The following is a 27947-nucleotide window of genomic DNA, read 5'->3' as shown; positions in this document are numbered from 1 at the left end:
AGCGAGAGGCCTTTCGTCAACGTGGAGACCTGTGTTGCGGCCTTTCGCCCTGCGTTCCTTGGTGCAGGTAAGATGAATGAAAATGTCATGACATTACACCACTCTTCCTTCCTTCCCCTCCCGATTGTTTTGTTAATAACAATGTTTTTTTCCAGGCAAAACATATGTTACTTCACAACATTTGGAGATACGACATGTGCTGTGTGTGAATTGTCTTGGTCGTTTGTGTAGCTTGGGTAGCGTTGGGCCGTTGGCCAAAGCTGTGTGTGGCCTGGTGTCAGTAGCCTACCTGGCTAGCCTATTTAGCTGATGTCGGCCATTGGCTCCTTGCTGCTTTGTTTTATCTGGTATAGACCCTCTTCTCTTTGGATTTAAGTGTTGATCTTTGTCCTTTTGGATCTATGTATATTCATGTTGCCTTTGTGAAGTTATCTTTTCCTTCTGTTTTGTTCTTTCATTAAAAGTTGAATATCCTTTAGGGGGTCATCTTTGCTTATCTCTCTCATACATGCTCTCTCTCTAACACACACACACGACAAACACACATGCTCTCTCTCGCTCTCTCTCTCTCTCTTTCTAACACACACAGTCTGCCTATGGCGGCCTTTCTCGATGGCTAGGCTGTGCTCGCTGAGTCTGTACCTAGTCAAGGATCTTCAGTCACAGTGCTCAGGTATTCTGCCACTGTGTACTCTCTGTTTAGGGCCAAATAGCATTTCAATTTCTTTCCAATGTCTCTCTCTCTCTCTATCTCTCTCTCTCTCTCTCTCTGTACACTGTATATCGACTGTAGAACGGGAGCTCTCTCTCGCTCTCTCTCTTGCTATATGTTGACTGTATCATGCCCAGCCTCGGGCAGCGCTATTATTTAAGAATATGTTGACTGTATGAAAAAAGAAAAAAAGAAAAAAAAATTATATATATATATATATATATATATATATTTTTTTTTTTTAATACCTTTTGGGTATTAAATCTCGCGTTTAAATCTCGCACAGGGCCTCGCATTTCTCCCAGGCGGCCCTGCGCGTGGGATCAATAAAATGATCGATTTTTGGAATAGCGATCAGGAATTGGAATAATCCATTTGGATACCATCTGATCTCAGGTAAGGAATCTATTTTACCAGTCTTAGGATAATCAGACCCGTTTTCACGGAGATATAAGCTTTCCCCCTATAATGTGATATGGCTGTTTGACTGTGCCAGCGATCAGGAACTGAGAGAATCGATTTTCAGCGCGCGGCACCAGCGTGCACACGTACACATATACCATCGATAATCTAGCATTTATTTGAAAACGATCATAAATAGGCAGAAAATGACAACGTTCTAGAATATTACAGTACAGGGCGATTATCATGGAATGCTTTTTTCCCCCGTGAAAACGAGGGCTTTTCAAAAGGCTATAAAACGGAAATGAACCGATAAAAAAACAATCCGCTTCGACAATGTTGACTGGAAATGGGTCATTGATAATGCGACGGGCAGATTAGACACATAGCCATAATTTAAAACATAGATTAGGCGATATTAACGTTAACATTGAAGTGGTTGATGGGCATTCAATGGGGTAAAAAGGAAAACACGGCCAGCTCTGAAAGTGTTAAGGATCCCCATAAGCTGGTGCCATGGCTCCCAGCTAGTCTTCCTGGGATCCACACAACACAATACATAAAACAGTTAATGCATAGATCAATACAAAAGATAAAAACAAGGATTTAGTATATAGCAAATAAGATACTTTCACATATGCTATAGATAGAAATAAAAAACAAAACAATTAACTAAAAACATACAATAAATATCCATTTTAAAACTTGTAGGCTAATAGGCAAAAACCCATACACAAATGCAATACACATTAAGGCAACAGCTGTAATTGAGATTTGAGTTTCTTTTTAAAAATCGATTTACTAAAAGTGTAGAGATAACTAGGTAGGTTATTCCAGAGTGTTATGCGCCTATAAATAAAAGACCGCTTTAAAGCATTGGTTCTAGGACGAGGGAGTACAAACTGACCATTTCTGGCCCCTCTTGTATTATGGTCTTGTATAGATGATAAATGCCTCGCCTATTTAACACTTTGAGCGCCACGCCGTGTTTTCCTTTTTACCCCCTTGATGCCACGGTCCACTTCAATGTTAACGTTAATATCGCCTAATCTATGTTTTAAATTATGGCTATGTGTCTAATCTGCCCGTCGCTTATCAAAGAATACTTTTCCAGTCAGTGCTGTCAAGGCAGATTGGTTTTTTATCGCTTCATTTCCGTTTCAGAGCATTTTGAAAAGCACCCGTTTTGAGGTAAAAAACAGTTCATTCTAGACCATTCTGTGATAATCGTCTTTTACTGGAATATTCCAGAACATTGATATTCGTCGGCCTATTTATGAATAGTTTTCAAATAAACGCTAGATGATCAATATTATACGTGCACGCAAGCACATTCGTGCCGCGCACGGATAATCGCTGTGTTCATTTCCTCTTGGACTTTTACAGTGAAACCGAAAGAGCCCATTTCACAAAACAGCCTATATCTTCATCAAAATTAGTCTGATTATCCTAACACTGATAACATAGATTCCTTACCTGACATCAGATGGTATCCAACTGGTATATTCCAATTCCTGATCACCATTCGAAAAAATCGATAAGTGTATGGATCCAACGTGATACAGTGCAGTACATGATTCTGCGGGGCTGAGAGGCTCCAGAATGAACTGTGGTAACCCCGGCTGGATCAGTGGACTGGAAAATGTGGAGTACCGGATTTCTTTCCCTATCCATTTTCATTGAGTCCATTCCAAAATCCCTTATGTCATCTGGGAGACGATAGGGGGCGCTTTTTTCCACATATGATCGCCGGCGGCGCTCGTGTATGCTCGCGTGATGCAATATGATTTCAGATCGGAAAAAAAAATAAAAAATCCGAGAAATCTCGTGAGTGGCTTTCAACATAACTATCGGAAACCCGAGATATCTTGTGTGTGGCAGTGAAAGTGTTAAGGGCTTTGGCTAATGAGCGAAGCTCTACCTCGTGGGTTAGCACACAAAACTATCTGACAAGTTAGGAAACATATTATATAGTGACTGTCTCACTATACCCTCACTATCCGCAGAGAACTAGATGCCTGTGTAATATGATTAATAGTGGAGTCTCTGAGAGCATTATGAATCCCCCCCCACCCCCACCCCTCATACTGGAGTCTTAAAGCCAGATGAAAGGATGCCACGGTATCACAACAGAGCAACACAGACCCGGGATCAGCTAACCCTCCGGTAATCCGCGTCATTTCACACTGGAAAAGAAGAAAAAAGAAAACACTGAACAGGTATCAGTGTCTGAAGGAGACAACGATACGTGACCAGCTTTTCGAGGGAATAGATGAGGGCAATATATTGCCCGGAGATGGGATAGACTGACTAATGAGTCAAGTTCACTGTAGAGAATGTGGTGCCTGGAAGGAACACATGTAGAATGACTAAGAGACTGTACTCATACTTCCTCTCAGCACTTCCTCTCAGCGGATACCAATCTGGAGTCTTAAGCTTTTAGTTAAGTTCAAGTATCGGCCAATATCAAGTACCGATATACGATTCATTAAACCTTTATTGAACAGTAGGACAAAAAACATTTGGAGGATGAGAAGGAAGCTGGCTGCTATCCTGGAGAAGCCCTCCTACCCCCTCTATGAGGAGCTAGCCAAGATGAGAAGGAAGCTGGCTGCTATCCTGGAGAAGCCCTCCCACCCCCTCTATGAGGAGCACGTTCTGCCACAGACTCATACCCCCTTGACTTCATAGTCCTTCATACCAGCGGCCATCAGGCTCCTTAACAGTCGGCATGGACTGCTGCCAGCAGCCGGAGAACTAATGGCGAGACTGAGGAGAGACTGAGGAGAGACTGATACTAAGGAGAGACTGAGGAGAGACTGAGGAGAGACTGAGGAGAGACTGAGACTAAGGAGAGACTGAGGAGAGACTGAGGAGACTGAGGAGAGACTGAGGAGACTGAGGAGAGACTGAGGAGACTGAGGAGAGACTGAGGAGAGACTGAAGAGAGACTGAGGAGAGACTGAGGAGAGACTGAGGAGAGACTGAGGAGAGACTGAGACTGAAGAGAGACTGAGGAGAGACTGAGACTGAAGAGAGACTGAGGAGAGACTGAAGAGAGACTGAGGAGAGACTGAGGAGAGACTGAGGAGAGACTGAGGAGAGACTGAGACTGAAGAGAGACTGAGGAGAGACTGAGACTGAAGAGAGACTGAGGAGAGACTGAAACTGAGGAGAGACTGAGACTGAAGAGAGACTGAGGAGAGACTGAGACTGAGGAGAGACTGAGGAGAGACTGAGGAGAGACTGAGACTGAGGAGAGACTGAGGAGAGACTGAGGAGAGACTGAGGAGAGACTGAGACTGAGGAGAGACTGAGGAGAGACCGAGACTGAGGAGAGACAAATCAGACACACAAGACTCAAAAACACCCGCCATTAAGGCTGAGACTAAACAGAGATAAATCCTCCGGATTTCATTAACCGGGCTGCGACTTTTCCTCTCTCACACACACGCGCGCACACACACACGCACACACACTTCCGCGGCAAACGGAGTGACACCAATACGGAGGGGATAATGACTCACTTCTTGTGTCGCCCCTGACAGACTTGACCAGAGTGCCTCTCCGTGTCGCTCCCTGACAGACTTGACCAGAGTGCCTCTCCGTGTCGCTCCCTGACAGACTTGACCAGAGTGCCTCTCCGTGTCGCTCCCTGACAGACTTGACCAGAGTGCCTCTCCGTGTCGCTCCCTGACAGACTTGACCAGAGTGCCTCTCCGTGTCGCTCCCTGACAGACTTGACCAGAGTGCCTCTCCGTGTCGCTCCCTGACAGACTTGACCAGAGTGCCTCTCCGTGTCGCTCCCTGACAGACTTGACCAGAGTGCCTCTCCGAGATCATGGTCGTTGATGGTAGCTGATACGGCAGCACGCGGCCGCCTGTGACAGGAGCTGCAACCATAATAGTGGAATAGTTACAGCTGAGGAATATACGTTTGGATATCATCACGGGGATGAAAAGCCTGCTTAGCTAGCAGCGCCAGGACGCACCACTGTTCCACCGCAATCATCAACAAACGTCAGGTTGTGGGAGAAGTAAAAAAAAAGAAAGAAAAAAAAAGAAAAAAACTTGGAGCCGTGCACTGGGGGTGCCGGGAGGGGTGGTATTGTAACTGTATGTCACTGTCACACTTCTATTATCATGTAGCGTATGCCCTGCCGGAAGGACATCGCAAATGTGACAAGATATTTGGGGGAATGTGATCAAGATCAGACAGATCAGACCTCGGCATGGTCATTCTGGCTCCACCATACCGGTGAGGACGCGGTTACACACCTTCCCCGTGTGACGCACCGCTCCCAGCTAGTTTTCCCAGCAGAGTACAGTGGAGCTATTTGTTTCCAGGCAGGAAAACAGATACAACTCAGACAACCAACACCTCTGGAACCATTAACTGGCAGAGAGAGCTGTGAAGGGAAGCTGTGAAAAAGCTCCATAATAACAAGGGGAAGGCCACAGAGCGCTGAGACCACTAGCATTATACAGTATACATAGATGATGGACTCCTGGGACCACTAGAACATGTACAGATACAGTAGATGATATGACTCCTGACTCCACTAACATAATATGTACAGATAGATGGTATGACTCCTGGCACCACTAACATAATATGTACAGATAGATGGTATGACTCCTGGCACCACTAACATAATATGTACAGATAGATGATATGACTCCTGACTCCACTAACATAATATGTACAGCTAGATGGTATGACTCCTGGCACCACTAACTTAATATGTACAGATAGATGGTATGACTCCTGACTCCACTAACATAATATGTACAGATAGATGGTATGACTCCTGGCACCACTAACATAATATGTACAGATAGATGGTATGACTCCTGGCACCACTATATTATGTACAGAGATGATGGATGGCAGTGTTTTGATTTAGTCTATAGTCTTTTGACTAAAATGCATAGTATTAGTCACATTTTAATAATTTGATTATTGTTAGTTTTAGTCTTGTTTTAGTCTACAAAATCTATAGAAGTTTTAGATTTTTTTTTGCCAATCACAATTCTTTTTGTCAATTTAGATTCTTAGAATTAAATTAGATTAAAGAATTACATTAATCTGTCATCAAACATGCAGATGATTTTGAATGCGCTTCACTCCAACACGTCCTACTAGAGTCTAAACCGCATGCATCTTATGACACAGTGTGTGGTCGGGCACTAGGACCCTGCAGGCAACCTGATATCCACAAAGGTGAAACAAGTTGGAATGAAATGCAGTGTGCTAGAATTGTTTGTGGCACGTAAAGAAGCTCTGCTCTATCCACTCATGCTTCTTAAAAATGCCTGAATAAAAAACAGCAGGTTGAAAGATTGTTTTCACAGGTGAAACGTCTTCATCACTGGGATTGCTTCAAAGCAAACGGCAACATACCATAATCAATCTATCTAGATGTTTCATCATTTTCAATTAGTTCTATGTAGATTAAACGCATTGTATTATGTAGCCAATGGCACTTGTTTGTGTTTAGGCATGTCATTTGTGTGCTATGTGCATCGTGGAGATCTCCTCTCCTCACACAGCTTAGATGACAGCTCATTAGATCAACCCGTGGTTCACCCAACCATAAGAATGCAATGTATGGTTGTGCAGACTTGTGCAAGGTGAGCATGTAGGATTGTAGGTCATTGTATTAAAACAATATATATATATATATATATATATATATATATATATATATATATATATATATATATATATATATATATATATATATATATATATATATATATATCAGCCAAATCATTTGTCCATTCGTTAAAGGTGCTATAGATAACATTCACTAGATGACACTAGATGTCGCACTAGAGCACCAGCATGTCATTTATCCAATCAGGTGCATTCCATGCGGTGAAATGGGAAATTGGGAGCGGATACATGCCAGCAACATGTAAACAACAACATTCCTTTTGGACCCGCAAATTTTTTTAAATGATGAATTCATTATAAAAAAAATAAAATCATAATCATTTTTGGGGAAAAGCAATACTTTTATTCTGAACCTTTCTAAAAGCTCTGTGGAGATGTGTTTTAATAAATTATTACTCTACATGAAAATCTATATCTATATTATCTCATATTTAAGTCTTTGACATTATTGTTTAGTTTTTATTTCGTCATATAAAAAAAGTTTTTTGACGATTTTTTTTAATCAAAGTCCTCATTGACTAAATCAACACCGTCGGACGGCGTGCAAGCCTGTGTGTGTGTGTGTGCGTGCACGTCACTGACCTAGCTGGGTGTGTGCCATGAGGTCGGCCAGCGTGCTGGCGGCCAGGTTGGTGTTGACCCCCGCGTGGGCGGCGGAGGTGGTGTTGTTGGTGGTGTTGTTGGTGGCGGTGGTGGTGGCGACGGCTCTCCCTCCCGGGTGGGATGAGGTGGATGACGCGGAGGATGAGGTGGAGGAGCCCTGGATGACGCGGTTAAACCAGTGCTCTACGGTGGGGTGGCTGTGGCCCTGGTAGGGGGTGGAGGTGGCCAGACGTCCCTGCCTCCGCAGCGAGCCCTCGTCCTCCGACGCCGACGACGTGTCTGTGAGCGACAGGGGGAGCAGCGTCACAACAGCTGAACACAACATGGCCCGAGACCTGCTCAGAGCATTCCTAACGTCTGCATTGATACGCTCAAAGCCGAGAACCGGATGGAACGGGGACCCAAATGGAGAGAAAGTTAGTCTTGTGTTGGGGGTGAGGACCCACGGTTTTAAGAGACACTGCTCTACAGTATGAATATAAGTCAGTGAGAAGGACAGATGGTTAGATGAAGATGGAGGAGGAGGAGGGCTGAGGGAGCGCCGGGTGTTACATATCCTTGTGGCGTTAACAGCAGCATTGCTTTGAATTCCACTCAAGCCCCCTTATACCCAAATGTAGAGAGATGTCAGCGCCTTCTAAAACTACACTGAATGTAGAAGAGAAGACTGTGAGACCTTCTGGACAGGCCGGAGAACACCGTGTTCAGACAGGATGGAGAGCCAAGGGACCATTAGCGGTCGGAGGTCACCGTCATCATGGATGTTTTTAAGTCATAACACTAACCAACGGTGATGCCGGTGTCTCCATTTAAATAAAACACAGCAAGAAGGATCTATGGAAAGGCATCGTACAACAGCGTATTTCCTGGGTCAAACAGGGGAGGAGAATCAACCCAGAGCTTGTTGCGGTGTCTGCTAAAGTCATTATGGGCCGAGCCCCCAGACAGTGATGATGTTAGTGTCTCTCCTGAGGCGGCTGACTACAGAGGGGCTTCACAAAAATAAAACTGACAACTTCAAAACCAGGTATGGATCAATCTAAATGAGCACACGTTCTGCTTCATCTGCCAAGCTTCCAGAACCTTCTGTTCTTCCTGACAGGATCAATTCAGTTAAATAAAGGCAGCACTGGTCAGAGACTCAGTGAGAACATGGTGGTACAATGGTATGGCTCCATCTGTTTACGGAAGAACGTTTTCATGAAACAAACAAGTTACGAACAATAGCATTTTATGTGGTAAATTTTATTTTATTAAATTTTGTACATATTTAAAACAAAACACAGCCACACTTCTGCAGTAAACAGACAATGATTGCAGTAAACACACAATGGGTCTTATTCTCCAACGGACTTACGACAAGAAATTTGCTCTCAGGGCTATTTGAGACATCTTAGGGCCGTCCCTGAGAGCAGGATTTAGGAGAGCTGAGGAGCACACTTAACTTGACAGACTGGTGTGCTCTGTGTTCCCATTGGGCGCCAAAAACGCTGTACAGCGTTATTGCCCGCCATACGTTGAACGCCAACAACGCTGTACAGCGTTTTTTAGATCAATATTTTATTTTTTCGCCATGGCATTCATAATTCATCCACCCAACCTCCGGTGCTGCAGCGGGACCCTGATTGGGACTGCAACGCCTCAATACCGCCGCCTGGTGGATGGTCGGGCGAGTTACACTCTCAAAACCGGATGTTGTGATTGGTGCGTCGAGGAAATTCCTCCGGCAGTAATATCTTGCTATGGGACTACAGACAAACACTATAGTACATATGGATCGCTGCCATAACGCAATAATCGATATGATTTTGCCGTTTATTGCGCCATACAAACCGGAAATGGATGTAGGAGATCGGTGTCAAATAAGTGGGATCTTTCTCCCCCAGTTTCATCGGCGAACAGTAAGAGGACAGTAACGTTATTTTCTGCCCGATTGTTTATTAATTTCACTGCAAACCATCTGATCAACGTATCAAGCCATAGTAAATAAAGCCGTTACTTATTATAAACGACCCCCCCCCCTTTCCTTCACGCATGATGAAGCATAATGTATACCGATCATATACATTTGAAGTTTTTAATATAGCATGTATGGGAAATAAACACCAATCGATAATCTATATTATGCTTCAGGGCCTATAACTAGCGTTTTTGGAATTACAGCAGAAAAGATTAAAAACATACTTATATTCTCGACGCTAGTAACACAACAATGTATGAATGAAAAAATATAACATTCCTGAACGATAGATAATTGATGTTGAATGGGCCATAGTAATGTCAATATAGCAATACAATTTAAAAGGTTATAGCCCTGCAAAGAAGGTAAACATCTCCATAGGCTTACAGTGCTGGCAGAGAGTGGTATAAGATGGGCACAATGCCTGGCGCCCAGGGCTTTATTTGGGAGGAATCATAGTGATTCCTTCATGTCAACCCTACAGGCCTCCTTGGAATTAATTAATTAATCATAATTAAAAATAAATATGACAATATTTGTACGATAAAAAATTACGCATTTGATGTCGGAAAAATAAATAATATGGATTCATCTGATCACAGGGCAGCCGGATTAACCATATCTGAACCAGCTATTTTGGACAAATGTATAATTACTTAATTACTCAGATATTCAAACACAATTATGCACAATTATGCTTCTGTGGCATTTGTATTTCTTATTTGTTAAATATCTGTTTTATTGATTAATTATACATTTGAAAGAATGCATGTTATAGCCAACATGCAATATATCCCATTGATTGGTACAATGGGACAGACATTTGTTTTATATAGCTATAACCTGCATTCTTTCAAATATATCCTTAATCAATAAAACAGATATTGGAATACACTATGTAGCCTATGTGTCTAATGAATGAACAGTAGGCTTATATTATTCTAATTACTTGTTTAATTAGGATTTAGTAGATACTATATAATATGCTCTGCCCTATACGTACAGTAAGTACAGTACACATATTAAGGCCGCCAGAGTCTGGCAGCGGACTGGTGGACTGTACTACTATAGGCAGCGCAGTATCTGTGATTTCCTAATAAAACAAGTTATTAGAATAATATAAGCCTACTGCGTTCATTCATTACGCACGTAGACTATACAGTACTGCGAGCGTGTGTGTGTGTGTGTGTGTGTGTGTGTGTGTGTGTGTGTGGGTGTGCGCGCATGCGCTGCGGCAGGTGGCCACGAGCTGTAGTAGCCTGTATATATGATGACAATCCATTAATTGCACCATTTGCATCGCATCAGTTGCATTTAATGAGCTGGACAGGTGTGTCTAAACTCTCGACTTTTTGCAATTTCATTTGCACATGGCACAGAGCCTGGCTTATAAGGAGCTCTCGGAGGCGTGTCTTGTATGCAAATGACCTAGACGGGAACGCGTGTTCATAGTGACATTCCTCATCGCCGGCATCCCAGCTGGGATTGTTTGGGCCACTTAAGACAGCTTCCCCACGTGTTGGGGAATCAGAGTGATCTTGTCGTTGGTTCAATCTTAGTCGTCCCAAGATGGTTGCCCTAAGAGAAGTCTTTGGGAAATGTTGGAGAATGAGACCCAATGACTGCAGTAAACACACAATGACTGCAATAAACAGACACAACTCACTCACACATGTGTCAAACTATTACACCAACTACCTCTGGGCTAACAATACATGAGACGGATAATCTAGAAAAATAATCAAAAGTCCACAGAGAGATGGGGAGGGAGAGAGAGAGACAGAGAGAGACAGAGAGGGAAAGAGAGACAGACAGAGAGACAGAGAGAGACAGAGAGGGAGAGAGAGCGAGAGCGAGAGCGAGAGCGAGAGAGAGAGAGATAGACAGAATGGGAGAGGAGGGAAAAGGGGAGATAAAGAGGGAGAGAGAGTAGAGGACATTAGCAGAGCAAAAGCAAAAGAGTGAGTTCACAAGGTGTCTGTGTGTGTGTGAGTATGCATGAGTGAATGTGCATGTGTGTGTGTCCACGCATGTGTGTGTGAGTATGCATGAGTGAATGTGCATGTGTGTGTGTGTCCACGCATGTGTGTGTGTGTATGTGTATGTGTATGTGTGTGTGTGTGTGTGTGTGTGTGTGTGTGTGTGTGTGTGTGTGTGTGTGTGTGTGTGTGTGCATGCACGTCTGCGCATGTGTGTGCATGTGTGTGTGTACTGAGTTAAACTGAGGGACAGCATGTCTGGTGGAAGTATCTATATCATTAATCTGTCTACTAATCACTCACAGTAACCTAACACACTTACAAGCAGGTCCATCAATCCAAGGTGAAGGATTTGGGGTGCTTTTTCAATGTATGTGATGTATAGATTGGGGGGAGATGATCACAGCTAAAACAGTGAGATCGAAATGTGCATGGAAGCAGGAGACAGTGGTTCAGTAGAGCAGGGTGATTGTTGTGAGGCACACTGCCAGCGAGAGAATGTTTTGAATTCCTTGTAAGAACAAACTGATAGCGAGAGCGAGGGAGAGGGGTTCATCTTAATGAAACAGTAGAAAACTGCATTTTAATGTGTGAAAGGTTATTTAGCAGTTGTCATGACAACGCGGCACATGACAACCAGAAAGGGGTGGGCTATCATAGTTATGACGAAGATCCTATAAAGCTGACAGTGGTTCCGGGTAGGGCAGACTAGAATCTGACCAAGAGCGAGTAGGACTGAGATCACACAGAAGACACTCTCTCCTCTCATCGAGAGGGGGGGGGGGGGGGGGGGGGGGAGGAAGGATGCCACATCATCATTAGCTTCGGCTAACGCGAGGAGGGTTAGGCTGACGACCAGGCCTGAACACTATTGGACTGAATAACAAAAGGACGATAGACGAACACACCGAAAGGTCATTAGAATAGACTCTTCAAGGACAATACAATCTGTTAACATCTGAGCTGAGGTTTCTGTTTATCAAATAAAACCACGCTTTTCCTTGTAAGGTATTTCACATTGTCGAAGTGTCGGATTCTTACGGAGGTGGAGAATTATTATGGTTTGCGGATTGTACTAACGGGGAGAGATAAGGATCTTATCTGCCAGTATAGGAGACGTCAGGACCATTAAAATGACAACGCAGAGGAATTGGATGGAGAGCCAAACAGACGAAGACGTGATACTGGCCAGTTTGATCAGGATCTAACAGTTGTTGCCGATGACAGCCGGATTTGCAAGAGATAAAAACAACGGGAACAGTTGGTTGCCGATGATGACAGCCGGATTTGCAAGAGATAAGAACAACGGATAAAGACTTTTTCAATAATGGGGCGACAGTGGACAACAGTCATCGTGTGTGGGAGAATCATGATCGAAGCAAGGCCGGCCAGCCCTGGGAGAGAGCGGCGAGTCGAGCGGTCATGAGGCGGACCAGCGCTGTAGGAGAAACAGCGCTTAGGAGAAAGATGTGAGTTCACTGTGCACACGTGGTTGTTTTGATCTTTTAAGCCAAATAAAAACGAACAGATAGTGCATCCGTAAACGTAAACATATTTAGTTTGACACAGAGAGAATGCCAGCTGTGTGTTTGAATAACAGCAGAGCGGCACAGTTTTGTTTTGAAACCAACACAGTCATAGATGACGAAAGAAAGCAAAATAGGGCAGAAGGAGCCATAATGAGAGAGATGAGGAGAGGGGGGGGTGCTGAACCAGACTGAAATCTGTTATGGCGGGATTGTTATGACAAGACTGTCGCCTGAGACGGCCCACCTTAAACTGGTCGCTGTGGTCTCAAGACGGCCGGAATTTGTTTTGACGGGAGGAAAGTCGGTCGGGAATTTACCTTAAACTGTGTATTATGTCCGATAAGCAAGAGTTTAGTCCGGGAGAAGCATCCCCTGATAGGAAAGAGAGGAAAACAGCGGTGTTTTTAGGCCTTGGAAGGAAGGGCAGCGTTCGTTTGTTTGAGAGAGTAGCCATTTGCACCGAGACAAAATGGCCGTGAGCACCACGAGGAGATAACAACAGATAAGAACCAGGAAGTGACACGTCAACTAAACCACCATAGAGGAGGAGTAGGTCGCCACCTAGTGGCGGAGAGGGGGTAGTGCTGGGGAGTTTTCATTACCCATAGGGGAATATTTAGATATAGGCCTGTACTACCATCTAGTGGCTGAGTGGGGGAGTGATTCAATAGTCAATCTACTGCAGCACAGAGAGTGGATCTATTATAATAATAATATTGATATACAGGTTAATTAAATAGAGTTTAATCATACAATGGATTAAATAAGAATTGCACAGACAGAGGAGGTGCAGTTATTTGTATGGGTCAATTATGGAATAAAGAGGGAGTTTGAATTCCAGTGGGGCCTTCTCACACCTAATAGATAGGCAGGGTCTTCAGAAGACACGTCACCAGAAGAACTGGCGCGCGCTGGGGGTCAAACTGGGATGAAGAGTTGCGCGGAAGCTGCAAGTGTCACGCCGGAAGACAACAAACAGGGAACCGCCCTGTAAGATGGAGAATAGGTGTGGAGAAGGTGGTAGACTAATAGCAAAACAAGGGAAGTCGAATGTACAGACGACTGCCGGTGTTGTGTTTCTGCTTTCAGCGGGGGGAGACACCGACAGTGGTGGAGACGACCAGGAGACAGACTGGAGGAGGAGGAAGCCGCAGGGGCCAGGCACCGTAGCCTGGTACACAGATCATCCACGACGAGAGAGAGGAGACGGCGGCGGTGGAGGAGCAGATGTGGAGAGGACAGCCAGAGACACTGAGCAGTAGCAGACCAGGGGAGACATTTTTGCCTAGGGGACCACGCCCTGGAAGGGGGACCAGCTCAGGAAAGGAGCCGTCACTGAAAGGGGCCCTTGCCCTAGGAGACGGGACCGGCCCAAGATGGGAGGTGTACTGTAAGAGGGAAGGGAGCGCTCTGATTTGGACGTGGGGTGTACCTAATAGGGGGGCCGAAGGGTTTAGGTGTGTCGTCTCTCTCTCTCTCTCTCCTCCCTGACCGTTGTCTATCCTTTCTGGTTTAGGGGTGATGCGGGTAATGGAAAACAATAAGGCAAAACAGCAGACGGCGGGGCCCTAATTGTCTATTTTTGGGTATAATTAATTGAAAAACCAAGGAGTCTGTTGATTCTGAAGGTTGATTAAGAATCAAAGGGGGGAATGAAGGATTTGGGGTGCTTTTTCAATCTATGTGATGTATAGATTGGGGGGAGATGATCACAGCTAAAACGGTGAGATCGAAATGTGCATGGAAGCAGGAGACGGTGGTTCAGTAGAGCAGGGTGATTGTTGTGAGGCACACTGCCAGCGAGAGAATGTTTTTAATTCCTTGTAAGAACAAACTGATAGCGAGAGCGAGGGAGAGGGGTTCATCTTAATGAAACAGTAGAAAACTGCATTTTAATGTGTGAAAGGTTATTTAGCAGTTGTCATGACAACGCGGCACATGACAACCAGAACGGGGTGGGCTATCATAGTTATGACGAAGATCCTATAAAGCTGACAGTGGTTCCGGGTAGGGCAGACTAGAATCTGACCAAGAGCGAGTAGGACTGAGATCACACAGAAGACACTCTCTCTCCTCTTGTTTGATCAGGATCTAACAAAGGGCCAATAAAAAGGGAATTATTTGCTTTCCAGAGCTGTTCCAGGCTGTTAATGCATTAGTCACCGTCTCAGTCTTGTTTTTAGCTATTCGTACCAATTCTGACAAATACATGGAAGGGAAGGGGGAACAAAAAGCATAATGTGGATACAAAATAAATCTAATCAAGACATTGAAACTTAAGTTAACTTAAAGTTAAATCATGGATTAGTAAAATATTAAAGGTGACATGCATTATAAATGTCATTTTTCAGTCTCTAGCATTGTATTATAGTAATAGGTGTTAGTATCAATGTGTTTTAGTGTCTAAATACCATATTGGCGGATTGCTCTGATTCAGCTCAGACCCTTTCCTCCTCCAGTAAATTAGGCCATCCTGATTTGAAGGCCTGAGTCACGTCATTCGGGTTCTGGGTAGCGCACAGTGATGCGATTGGCTCTGTGGTTGGAGCTAATGCCCGCCCCCATTCTACCTAGACTAGAGAAGTACCTCTACCTTCCTACATACCGGAGAACAGGAGTGCAGTAACTTGCCTATCTTCCACGATGAGCAAACCCTGCAGGACATGTTCTGTTCCTGGCTGTAAAGCTACTAATACGTCTTTGCACGCTTTTCCCGTGGATGCGTACTTCACCAAGTTCGTTTTTGGGGACCCTCCTAGTTCTGTCGCAACGTCTCATACTCGGGTCTGTACAGCAGTTAACTAGCTCAAGTGGTACCTTTACTTTTTCTGTGGGACTTCTGTTTCTCGATTGAGTGAACTTCCCCTTTATGCACACTTCACATTCTTTGTCAGGTCTACGCTTTTCACCTTTAATGTGCATGCCTTCTGTCACTGCTTGCAGTTTCAGTAAATCCTCGTAATTACATGCCCCCCTAGTTTTGTGCCTGCCAGGCTCTCTGATCTGACACCCTTCCCCCCCCAACTCTGAATCACTAAAGCACATTTTTAACTGCGGCCTGTTTAACTGCACATGACAATAAACAATCTTGTATCTATAGCAATCTGTACAGTTTGAACTATAGTCTCCCTTGTTTGACTAAACTATGTTTTGTAAATAGGTGTTCAGGCGAAAGTCGTGTCTGTATCTGTCGGGGTGGCGACCACAACTACTGGCTACTGGTCTAGTCAACAGGGACCCTCCACGTCAACACCTGTGAAGGCGTTTAGACCCAGTAAAAGACCACGACTGGAGTCCGATGAGGATGAAGTGACCTACAGCTCAATAGACGTTCCAGAGCCTCATGATTCCACGTTCAACATTGACTCATTGATGAGCGAGCCCTCGATTGTAGCGTAAGTTGTTACAAAAATCTCCATGACCGGTAAATAGAAAAGCAGTATAGATGTGCCAGTTGTGCTGTGCTGTGTTATTTATTTGTGTTTTTCTCCCTTGAGCGAGCATGAAACCGTCAAAACCAATCTATGAGGTCCAGAAATACATCGTTTACGAAGACTGTCTACTAGACTTATTCCAACAGTGTCCGGTGTGCGATGCTGGATGTCATATCAAGAAGACTACGCGAGGGACCTTCTTGGCTGTCAGCCAGCTCTGCCCGAGTTGTAAATATAGCAGAAAGTGGTCCAGTCAGCCACTGATAGGGAGCACACCAGCCGGAATTTTTTTTTTTTTTTTTCACTTTTTTGTTTATTATACTTTTTTGAGGACATAGACATTATAAGTATATGTCTGTATATATACATTGTTGTATTGTCATTGTCCACATAGAACAGATAACAACATTAAACAGAAGAAAATAAAATAAAAAAATAAAAAACAAGAAAAAATAAAACAGAGTTCAAAAGTAAATAATAATACAAACAAACACTGACTTGGTCGCTCGACAGTCGTCTCAAACGTATATACATAGTATATCAAATATATAGCACATGTTTAGGTACCCAAATATGCTTCTCCAATGTATATCCGGTATATCAAATAACTCACGTTGAATTAACGTTCACACAGATGAATACCAACAAGCAGCATACAAATTGTTATTCTGGAATAGTATGGAACTGTACATCATCCACAAGTACAAGGAATGAACCCCACGTTTTCTTGAACATAGATGAAGAACCTCTCAGAGTGCATCTTATCTTTTCAAGTTTGATAAAGTATAGTATGTCTCTAATCCAGTGAAGGTGAGTGGGGGGAGCAGCGGACTTCCATTTAAACAGAATCAGCCGCCTGGCCAGTAGAGTGGTAAATGCCACAATGTGTGCTTTGTGCTTTGAAAGTGATAACATAGGTGGGGAGTATCCAAAAAGCGCTGTCAATACATTTGGTTCAAGATTTGTCTCAATACTTCCCGAGATGGTTTCAAAAATATTTGTCCAATACCTGTGCAAGGAGGGGCATGTCCAAAACATGTGAGTATATGTGGCTGGGGCCGAATGACATCTATCACATATAGGATCGATATCTTCATACATTTTGGCTAATCTGACTTTCGTCAGGTGTACTCGATGAACAATTTTGCATTGTATCAGCCCGTGTCTTGCACAAATAGAAGAAGAATGAACAAGACGTAGAATGTCAACCCAAATGTCATCCGAGATCTCCTCCTCTAAATCCTCCTCCCATTTACTTTTAATATTGTGTATTGTGGTTGGACATAAGGAGAGAATGAGATTGTACATAGTCGATATCATGCCCTTGATGGAAGACATCGGGGTTAAAAAGGAGTCGATGGGTGTTACCTCTGGAAGGTTGGGAAATATAGGGTTAATGCTACAGACATAGCTACGAATCTGTAGATACCGAAAGAAATGTCGGCTATGGATTGAATATTTCTCTGATAATTGCTGAAAGGAGGCAAAAACATTATCTATATATAGGTCACCTAGTGTTTTAATACCGAGTGAGGCCCATAAGGAGAATGCTCCATCCATCAATGAGGGGTGAAATAAAGGGTTAGCTGCTATCGGGGCCAAGTGGGATAGAGTTTTAAACCCAAAGTGGCGTCTGAATTGATTCCAAATTCTGAATGTAGTTTTAACGATTATATTTTTGAAGTAGGGGGCCAATGGAGAACTAATGGGGGCATGTATAAGACCGGTTAGTGAAGCAGGTTTGACAGATGAGGCTTCGATGTCAACCCACATAGGGCACACCAGAGGTTTGTCTGACTGTAGCCATTGCTGTATGATTCTGAGATTGGCTGCCCAATAGTAGGCTCTGAAGTTAGGTAGAGCCATGCCACCCAGAGATCTACTCCTTTGTAATAGAGCTTTACTAATTCTGGGAACTTTGTTATTCCAAATAAATTTGGACACTAGGCTGTCAATTTTTTGAAAGAATGAGTGGGGAAGAAAGATAGGCAGGCACTGGACAAGATAAGAAAACCTTGGGAGAGAGTTCATCTTAACGCAATTGATACGTGCAGCAAGAGAGAGAGGTAATAATGACCAACGTTCAAAATCTTCCTGAAATCGAGTCAGTAGAGAGCCAAAATTAAATTTGAATAGGTCCCCAAATGTATCCCTAATTTGGATACCGAGATATTTGAAGCCATGGGGGGAAATTTTCAATGGGAAGTTATGCAGTGGATAACTTCGAGCTTCTGCATTCAATGGAAGAAGTTCACTTTTGTCTAAATTTAGTTTATACCCTGAAATACGGCCAAATCGGGTGAATATGTCAAGTGCAGCTGGAATAGATGTGGAGATGTCAGACACGTATAGAAGCAGGTCATCTGCATATAGGGAGGTCCTCTGTTCAACACCCCCTCTGATTATACCTTTTATACGAAGGTCTGATCGAAGTGCGATGGCCAACGGTTCAATGGCAACATCGAACAGGAGTGGGCTCAAATTGCAACCCTGTCTCGTGGAGCGGTGTAGATGGAACTGTGCTGAACGTGTGTTGTTAGTCCTTACTGAGGCAGTGGGAGAGGTGTAAAGTAATTTCACCCAAGCTACAAAGTTATCCCCCAGTCCAAACTTTTTCAATGTGTCGAAAAGATATCCCCACTCCACACGGTCAAAAGCTTTGGCCGCATCTAGTGAGATGACAGCCTCCGGGCTAGTTGTGGAGGAAGGGCTATATATGACATTAAAGAGACGTCTAATGTTGGAAAATGAATATCTATTCTGGATAAAACCTGTTTGGTCTGGAGATATGATAGTGGGAAGGACAGGTTCTAAGCGCATAGCTAAGAGCTTTGATAGAAGCTTTAAATCTACCGTCAACTGACTGACAGGACGATAACTTCCACAGGATAGGGGGTCTTTATCTTTTTTTAGCAACAGAGAAATCGAGGCTTGAGTAAGGGATGGGGGTAACTTAAGTGACCTAAATGAATCTGCATACATGTCAATTAAAATGGGTGCCAGTTTATCAAAGAATTTCCTGTAGAACTCTATAGGGTAACCATCTAGCCCCGGACACTTCCCTGTTTGCATAGAGTAGGCGGCCTCTCTGAGCTCATCTATCGTGACTGGTCCCTCCAGCCCTGTGGCAGCCTCCGGGTTTATCTGTGGTATATCCAATGAATTAAAAAAATTATCATAGGCAGAAGGGTCAGAGGTTTGTTCAGATGTATATAAGGAGGAATAAAAGTTTTTAAATTCTTCATTAATTAGCTTGGGATCCGTAGTTAAACCATTGGTTGTCTGGATTTGAGGGATCTGATGTGAGGCAGAGGCCTGTCGTAACTTATGGGCCAATAATTTATTAGACTTGTCTCCATGCTCATAGTACGTCTGTCTGGATTTAATCATTAGATCCTCCACGTAAGCAGAGGAGAGGACATCAAATTTAGCTTGGAGGGAGAGACGTTCTTTATAGACATCCGGGGATGGTTGAGTAGCATGTATGTTATCTAATTGACTAATCTGCTTAGTCAAGTCACTCATCTGTCTTTTTCTATCCTTCCTTTCATAGGCGCTATATGAGATTATCTCACCCCTCAGATATGCCTTCAATGTCTCCCATAGTAAAGATGCTGAAATCTCAGGGGTCTTATTGGTCGATATAAAAAAATCAATTTGGTTGTGTATGAAATTAACGAAATTCTCATTTGACAATAAACGGCAATTTAGGTGCCAGGGAGGTGGCGAGTTGTTATATTCCTGGAAGCACAACTCCAGAAGCACTGGAGCATGATCCGACAATACGATCGCTTCATAAGAGCAGGAGTGTAGTGATGGGATGAGTCAATTATCAATCAGAAAAAAGTCAATACGAGAATAAGTTTGATGAACATGTGAAAAGAAAGAATATTGTCTTCCTTGTGGGTTTAAAAATCGCCAGGGGTCAGAGACCTTGAATTCATTCATAAAGGCATGAATGATTTTGGCAGATCTTGAAGGTACACTATTCCTGGGTGATGAGCGATCTAATCTAGGATTAATCCAGACATTGTGGTCTCCACCCTGAATCAGATAATGTGTTGACATATCAGGTATCCTGGCAAACAGTGTTTGAAAAAAGTTCTCATTGTCCCAATTGGGGCCGTATACATTAGCCAGAATTACTGGTACATCATACAGCCGTCCTATAACTATCACAAATCTCCCGCCAGGATCCGAGATAATATCGGAGTAAACAAAGTTGACAGATTTATGGATTAGAATGGCTACCCCTCTGGATTTCCCTTGAAATGACGAATGATAAACCTGACCCACCCATCTCCTCTTTAATTTGATATGATCCGTTCCCTTTAAGTGGGTCTCTTGAAGGAAAGCAATGTTAGCGCCAAGATGTTGAAGATGATGTATCACCTTACTACATTTGATCGGTTGATTTAGGCCTCTGCAATTCCAGCTGCAAAACCTAAGTACACCTCCCGACCGCTGTGCTGATCTAGGTTGGGTCATAATACCGGCAAGATAATGAATAGATGTGCTGGGTACACCGCAAATGAGAAACACTGAAAACAATAAAATAAAACTGCAATAGGGCGACCAAGCCAAGTACACAAAAATAAAAAAGAACTGATACAGACAACATTACTCCCCCTTCCCTCCTCCCCCCTCCGTCCTCCACCCTCTCCCCTCCCTCCTCCCCCCTCCCCCCTCACGCCGAAGCATCTCCCGCTGAGATACGCGTGTGGTGTGGTGCCCGGAGCTCCTGCCCTCTCCCGAGTTTCGTGGTCTCTGTCCAGCAGAGAGATTTTTACAACTTTTTGAACTAAACCTATAAACTGAAGCTATGGCATCAGATATGGCCACAAGTAAATGTCTCACATTTAGCAGATGGACTTTATATGAACTAATAACTGCAATAAAGTGCATATACGTATTGCACGTGTGCCTGCGTTAATGCTGCACTTACACACCTGAAATGGGCTTTGAGTGAAAATAATAAGTGTGTGCGTGCACCTGCTGCCCATGCATAATGAAAAAAAAAAAAAAAAGCTTTAGATGAAATAGTAAATGTAGTATTCATACCAACGCAGTGAATGGGCTTTAAGCGAGATCATATTAAATGCATGCGTATATGTGCTGCACCTATCTGTGCAGTAAGTAGGCTTTTTAGGAGAAATAATAATAAATGCATACGTACTGTGTGTTCGCACATACACACACACACATGCCTGTCCAGGAATGTATGTGTACTCACACACATTCATATAGCCATGTGCATGCAAACAAGCCTATAGTACCACACTAATTGTCAAAAATTCATGTTCTTGGAGAGCTAACGAAAAAAAAAAAAAAAGCGAACAAGCTGCAATAATAATAATAATAATATACAGTAGTGAAGATGGTCGTGATAATAATAATGACAATAATAATAACACTAAGCAAAACACGTTACATTAAAGTATGTTGCGTGACTCACTTGAAAGAGTTTGCATACTTTGATTAAGTGTCTCGAAAAAAAGCGAATAACAAGCTGCAATAATAATAATAAAAGAAGAAAAAAAAAGACAGTAGTGAAGATGATCATGATAATGGAAATAATAATAATGACAATAATAACACTAAACAAAACCTGCTATATTTTTTTTTGATCCACTTTTTCTCCCATTTTTCTGTATTTTTCTCCCATCCCAATTTCGTATCATCCAATTCAACCCTCCCCTGTCACGAACGCTGTTTCTTGCCTCCCACAAGCCGGCTGCAATGTGGACTAAGTCATACATAGCACAAGTCCCCTCCGGTACTTGAGGTAACAGCAGTCGCATCTTTTCACCTGCGCAGCTCGACCTCTCAGTGTCGAGGAGTAACGCGTGGGAGGCTCACGCTGCCCCCGACACTTCCTGGTTCTACTGCGCAGGCGCACCAACCGACTTGTAGGAGTCGCTTGTTCACAACGTTCGATCCCCACCCTTCAGTTTTCCCTCCCCGTAATACGGCCAATGTGTATTACTGCGGACGACCAGCCAAACTGAAAAACAATGTGGAGAGCTGGATTCGAACACGCGAATCCTAGCGTCTCCACACTGGTGGCGAGTGACTTGTCCACTACACCACCTAGCCGCCCTCAAAACCTGCTATATTAAAGTATGGCAAGAGGCTTGACGAGCGAAACTAAACCAATACAGCTGCACTGTGTTAATCAACAAGCTACTGTACAGCATAACCAAATTGACTGCACTAATTCAACACAGTAGATCATTAATTAAATATATTAATATAAATATTCAGTAGGCTCCTATGCAGTTCTTTAGTGATCGATTATCCTCCAATAATAGTAGGCATAGCATTGGTGAAATAATAATGAAGTAAATAGAAAAGACAGTTCAAATGTTCAGAGATACATAACCAATTGACTGCTCTAATTCAACACCGTAGATCATTAATTAGATATAAATATGGCTATGGGCAAATGTCTATGGGTGGAAAAAAAAATTAAGTAAAGAGATAGAAGTTCAAATGTTCATAGAACAGTCACTTATCTTGATCCGTTGGTTGTCATCTTAGTGTTCAACAGTTGCTGGGCCGCTTTTATTAGTTTTCTGATGAAGATTGTTCTGCTTGAGAAACACATCAGCGTCCTCTTTTGAATGACACATCACCTGCTTCCCTTTGAAGTCGATCTGTAATGATGTGGGCCAACGCATTCTATAGACAATGCCATTGTCTTGTAGGGCTATTTTGGCCTCGAGAAACATCTCCTTTCTCATCTTTTGAATGGCCGGTGGGATGTCCTGAAAGATTTGGATTTTGGCACCTTCAAATGTGAGGGACCGCTTTTCCCTAGCCAGTTGTTGAATTTTATTCTTCTCTTGGAGACGGAGAAAGCGAACCCAAACATTACGAGGCGGGCGGCCTGCAGGTGGACGTGTGTTCGGGGCCCGGTGCGCTGTTTGTAGCTCGATGCGCCTCGGGACCGCGTCAGGGCCGAACAGGTTCGAGAAGAACGTCTCGAAAAATGCGGTTGGGTCGGGACCTTCTCTCCCCTCGGGAAGGCCGTGGATTTTAAGGTTAAACCTTCTGCTGCGATTTTCCAGGTCGATATTCCTCTCCGTCAGGTATGATATTTCTTTTTCTAATTTGAGGAGTCGGCTGTCAGCTTGTTGGGTGTGGTCCTCCACGTTGCTGACGCGCTGTTCCATAGTATCGACTCTTGTTGTCAAACCTGTCAGCTTTCCATCCATGGCTGTCAATGCAGATTGGATTTGATCCACTTGTTTGGCGATTTTGTTAGAGACATCAGTCCCGTCTTTAATAGCCTTCATTAGGTCACCTAGATTTAATTCCGCTGAGTCTGTCATGACTGTTGGCGGCGTGTGACGTATGCGTCGTCTTGGCTGTATGTCTACAAGCGTGTCGGGAGGGCCTTGGCTCCGTAGTCCTTTACTCATTTAATAAATGACATTTAAATTAAATCCGACCATAAACGAAATGTCTAAGCAGACAGGGTGGTTTCAGTGTAAAAGTGGCATTCGTCAATTCTTTAGGCAAGCATTAAGTTGCTATAATAAGATTGGCATCGGGAGCACAGGGAGCGTGCGACTACTCTAGCACTGCATCTCGCCCTTCCTGTCACCGGAAATATACAGCTGTCGGCTGCTGTTTATTTCACTGGCTCATCTTTCACCCAAATGGAGAAGGTATTTGATTGCACAAGTCAGATATACATTATGTTTTTGTTTGTGATTCACACATGCATATTAACAAAGCGTTATTCATTTATTCTTTTAGGTTCTCAATGCGTTACGCGTCAAGACAATCAAGTACAGAGCGTTTCGGGGACACGCCAAGAAGTTCTTGGAACCGGCTGTTCTAAGTATGTGGAAGACGGAGCAAGAGGTCACCCTCGCCAGATTAAGTCAGAAAACGAAGGTCATAATCGGAGGTGACATGCGCGCAGACTCTCCAGGTTAGAAAACAGCTCCCCAATGTCAGATTTCGACTTTATGAATACATTTTTAATATTGCACTACATTGATTGAAATTGTTATTATTATTTTCAACAGGCCACAGTGCTAAGTACGGTAGTTACTCTGTGATGGAACTCGCCACCAATCATGTCATAGACGTCCAACTAATTCAGGTAATTAACAAGTCTGAAGACACCGCACCCTTCATTGTGCTCAAACACATCTCACAAAGCTCTCACTCTTGAATCGCTGTAGGTGTGAAGTGGTCTGGCTGTGTGTGTGGGCGGGGGTTAGGAAATGGAAATTGTGGGATGGGGGATGTAGTGTTTTTAACACAGGTGACTATTTTGAAAAGGCTATTTCATTACTCTGTCTCTCTTGCCTTGCTTGTTGTACCTCAACAGAGCAATGAGGTGGGCGGGAGTTACCATATGGAGAAGGAAGGTTTGAAGAGAAGCCTCGCTCTTCTGAAGGACAGAAATGTGACCTTGGACTGTATTGTCACAGATCGTCACCCGCAGATTCAAAAGTACCTGAGAGATCTGGGCATCAAACACTTCTACGATGTGTGGCACATGGCCAAAGGTATGACACTTATGTCGAAAGGCACCACACATTCAATCTCTTAGGATGTTGTTATCCTGTTCTGTTTAGATTGACGACTGTTATGTTCTGCTTAATTCAAATTCAAGGCCTGTCTAAGAAGCTGGACAAGGTGGCACAAGATAAAGACTGCAAGGTGATAAAAAAATGGCGGCAACACTTATCGAACCACCTCTACTGGACTGCGGCCACATCAAAGACGCCGGCTGAGAGGGTGGCCAAGTGGAAGTCATCCCTCAATCACCTGATGAATGTACAGTAATAGCATTGGAAATGGAGGTCCCTTCCACCGTCATTCCAACGGCCTCTACCGCCCGTTAACGCCCTCGTCAAATGGTTTTATTAGGGTGGGTGCGGCTTCTGTTTTGTGCCGACAGGAGGCGCAAAGTCAAGTTGGAATTATATCCATCCAGCGCACCGCTGTGTGTGTGTGTGTGCACACTACAGACATGGACATATTATTTTGCAATGTAATGCTTTTCTGTTGATTATTTGGTACAGTCATTGGTACAGTAATGGTGTGGTATCTTTCGATTTTCGATTAACATGCGTTTTTTATGGATAATCAGCTAAGATGTACAGTATTATTCTTTACGTTGAGACAACCGAACTCCTGGCACCGTAGACCCGCCCCTACTCTGCCTCTGATTCGCAGACTGTGGCTCTAGTTAGGCTCTGGTTGGAGGACAATGTAACCTGGACCGTCGACTCTTGTGATCAGTGTGTGGGTCCTGTAAACGTAGGTTTCACGTTAATTTGTTTACTGCAGTTATGTCAGAACGACAATCAACTAAGGTAACGTTACACTAGCAACTGCTCAAATAAAGCATATCCACATTTGCTGTCAAGTTAACGTTATGGTCCTTGCGGTCCCTCGACCGCAAGGCTTTTCAACACTGGCCGTAACATTAGCTAACGTTCATTTAGCAGTATGTAATGTGTAACGTTTAGAATCAACGTGAAATGGCCCTGAATATATCAAATAATGTATTTCCCAGCTGCTAAAGATTGTAAGTCACGCTGGTTTCAACCAGAAAAAATTTGCCGGAAGGTTTGGTTTCTTACATATCTCGATGTGATTTATCAAGAAATATCTACAGCAAGAATTCTGGGTCTCAACGAATCCAAAATGTCAATGTGGTTAGAAGTGGTGGAGAGAATAAAAGCTAGCTTATAATGGTAGTGTCTGGTTAGGAGTGAGGGATAATGGAGGTACTATCCAAGGAGGGGTCCGGGAGGGGGGGGGTTCGAGCTGGAGCATATGTGTGTAGGGTTTTAGAAAATAGGTATTAGGGGTATATCCTGTATAAGGCATTGGTATAATTGGTAATTTCGTTGGATATATACTGTATACGGTAAAATATTATTATAGACTTTTTTGTTTGTTTTCTGTTTCTGTACTTGCATGTCATTTTAGCCACCTTGATTGTTAGTTTCATTATGCATTGTGTGTTGAGTACTGACTTTTAATAATTTTTGTTTTGCAATAATAAAAAAAAAAAAAAAAAAGATTGTAAGTCTATGACCAAAAATATATATCACTATGAATTGAAAATGGGGGACCCTGATGTAAACAAGACTAAAGTCTTTCTCTGGTCTGCATCCCCTTACCAATTGTGTATTGAGCTGTACTGTATTGTACCCATTCTGCAATCTGTTAATAACATTTACATGTCTGTAGATACTATATCTATATCTGTACATCCCTTACCTACTCTTACTAGTTACGCCTACTGGCCAGTATGACCACTACCATAGTGTCTTTATACCTGTATCACTGTACATAATAATACTACAACTCTGTACACTACATACATCTGATTAGCATTATTACTTAGTAGTACCGATTTATAAATATATTTTAAACAATAATGAATTAAAGTTTTGTTTTATTTGTCACATATAAGGTACATGTACATTACAGTGAAACACTTGGTTATGTATGAGCTTCCTGAGATTGTGCTTCATACTGTACATTTAAAAAAATGTCTTGTTTGCAGGCATGATGACTGACAACCCAATAAGGATTCAGAAACGGGAATTAAGGACCCCAACATTTTGCCATCCTTCCTCTGCAGAGTTCAAATAAACACACTTTTATTATCTAAACGTTATTATTTAGCCTTGCATAGCTAAATAAATAAATAAATAAATAGCAAAAGTGTATTGTTATTGTTGTCATGAACTGAATAGACACTTCTTCAAAGTGAGTTAGTGCAGATTTCTGAATGGGTCACGGTAAATAAGCTGAAACTAAATGCATCCAAAACAAAATGTCTAATTATTTGTTCAAAGCATGCTCAGAGAGAGAATCACAGATTAAATATTTCTTTGCAGGGTGCAGATATTGAGCAAGTTAAGGAGGCCAGATTGCTTGGAGTTATAATAGATGAAACACTCTCTTGGTCAACTCACATTAACAATATTGTAACAAAAATGAGCAGAAGTATTTCAATTATTAGACGGAATGCCTATTTTTTAACAGACACAGCTACCAAGCAAGTCATACAATCACTAGTTTTGTCACATCTGGACTACTGTCCAGCAATCTGGTCAAATGCATCCAAACAAGACTTAAATAAAATACAGCTTACTCAAAATAGAGCTGCAAGACTTGCATTGCATAGCTCAATTAGAAACAGTGTTGAGAAAATGCACAAGGAACTGTCATGGATGAGAGTCAATGAGAGACTAGTGTGTAGTCTTATTTTGTTTATGAGAAATATTTATACTTTACATAAACCTGTGTGCCTCTTTTTGCAGCTGGTGCTTATTAGTGATGGTCATGGCTATGGCACTAGACAAGCCTTGATGGGTCGGTTCGCCCTGCCTAGACCCAGAACTGAAGCCTTAAAGAAAACTGTAATGTACAGGGCAATGTCCTACTGGAATAGACTTCCACAATATTTGGTTTCAATTACCAGTAAGGTGGGATTCAAGAGGAGACTACGAGTGGCTGTAATGCAGAAAGAGATTGATTTTGGTTGGGTCTAATCTGTGTCTAATGAATGGGTTCTTGTGTTGGGTTATGTGTTGTTTTGGAATGTGTTTGCCTAGTGGTTATGAGGAGTATTAGAGTATGAGTGTATGGAATGTTGTGCT

The 27947-nt window shown here is 43.0% G+C and overlaps 1 protein-coding gene across 1 annotated transcript in view; it reads right to left on the bottom strand.

Moving 5' to 3' along the window:
* Positions 1-27947, bottom strand: part of LOC311228131 (disco-interacting protein 2 homolog A-like) — a gene marked incomplete at its 5' end in the record, with an annotated part of 215683 nt that overhangs the window by 149389 nt on the left and 38347 nt on the right. The window contains one exon of the mRNA XM_084314044.1: positions 7377-7676. Within this exon, the coding sequence (XP_084170170.1) occupies positions 7377-7676 (300 nt within the window). The remainder of the gene's footprint in view (positions 1-7376; positions 7677-27947) is intronic.

The sequence above is a fragment of the Notolepis coatsorum genome (assembly GCF_963971535.1).
Source record: "Notolepis coatsorum genome assembly, chromosome: 5".
Taxonomy (NCBI): Eukaryota; Metazoa; Chordata; class Actinopteri; order Aulopiformes; family Paralepididae; genus Notolepis; species Notolepis coatsorum.
Note: the sequence above shows the minus strand (reverse complement) of the source record. Positions and strands in the feature narration are given on the sequence as shown.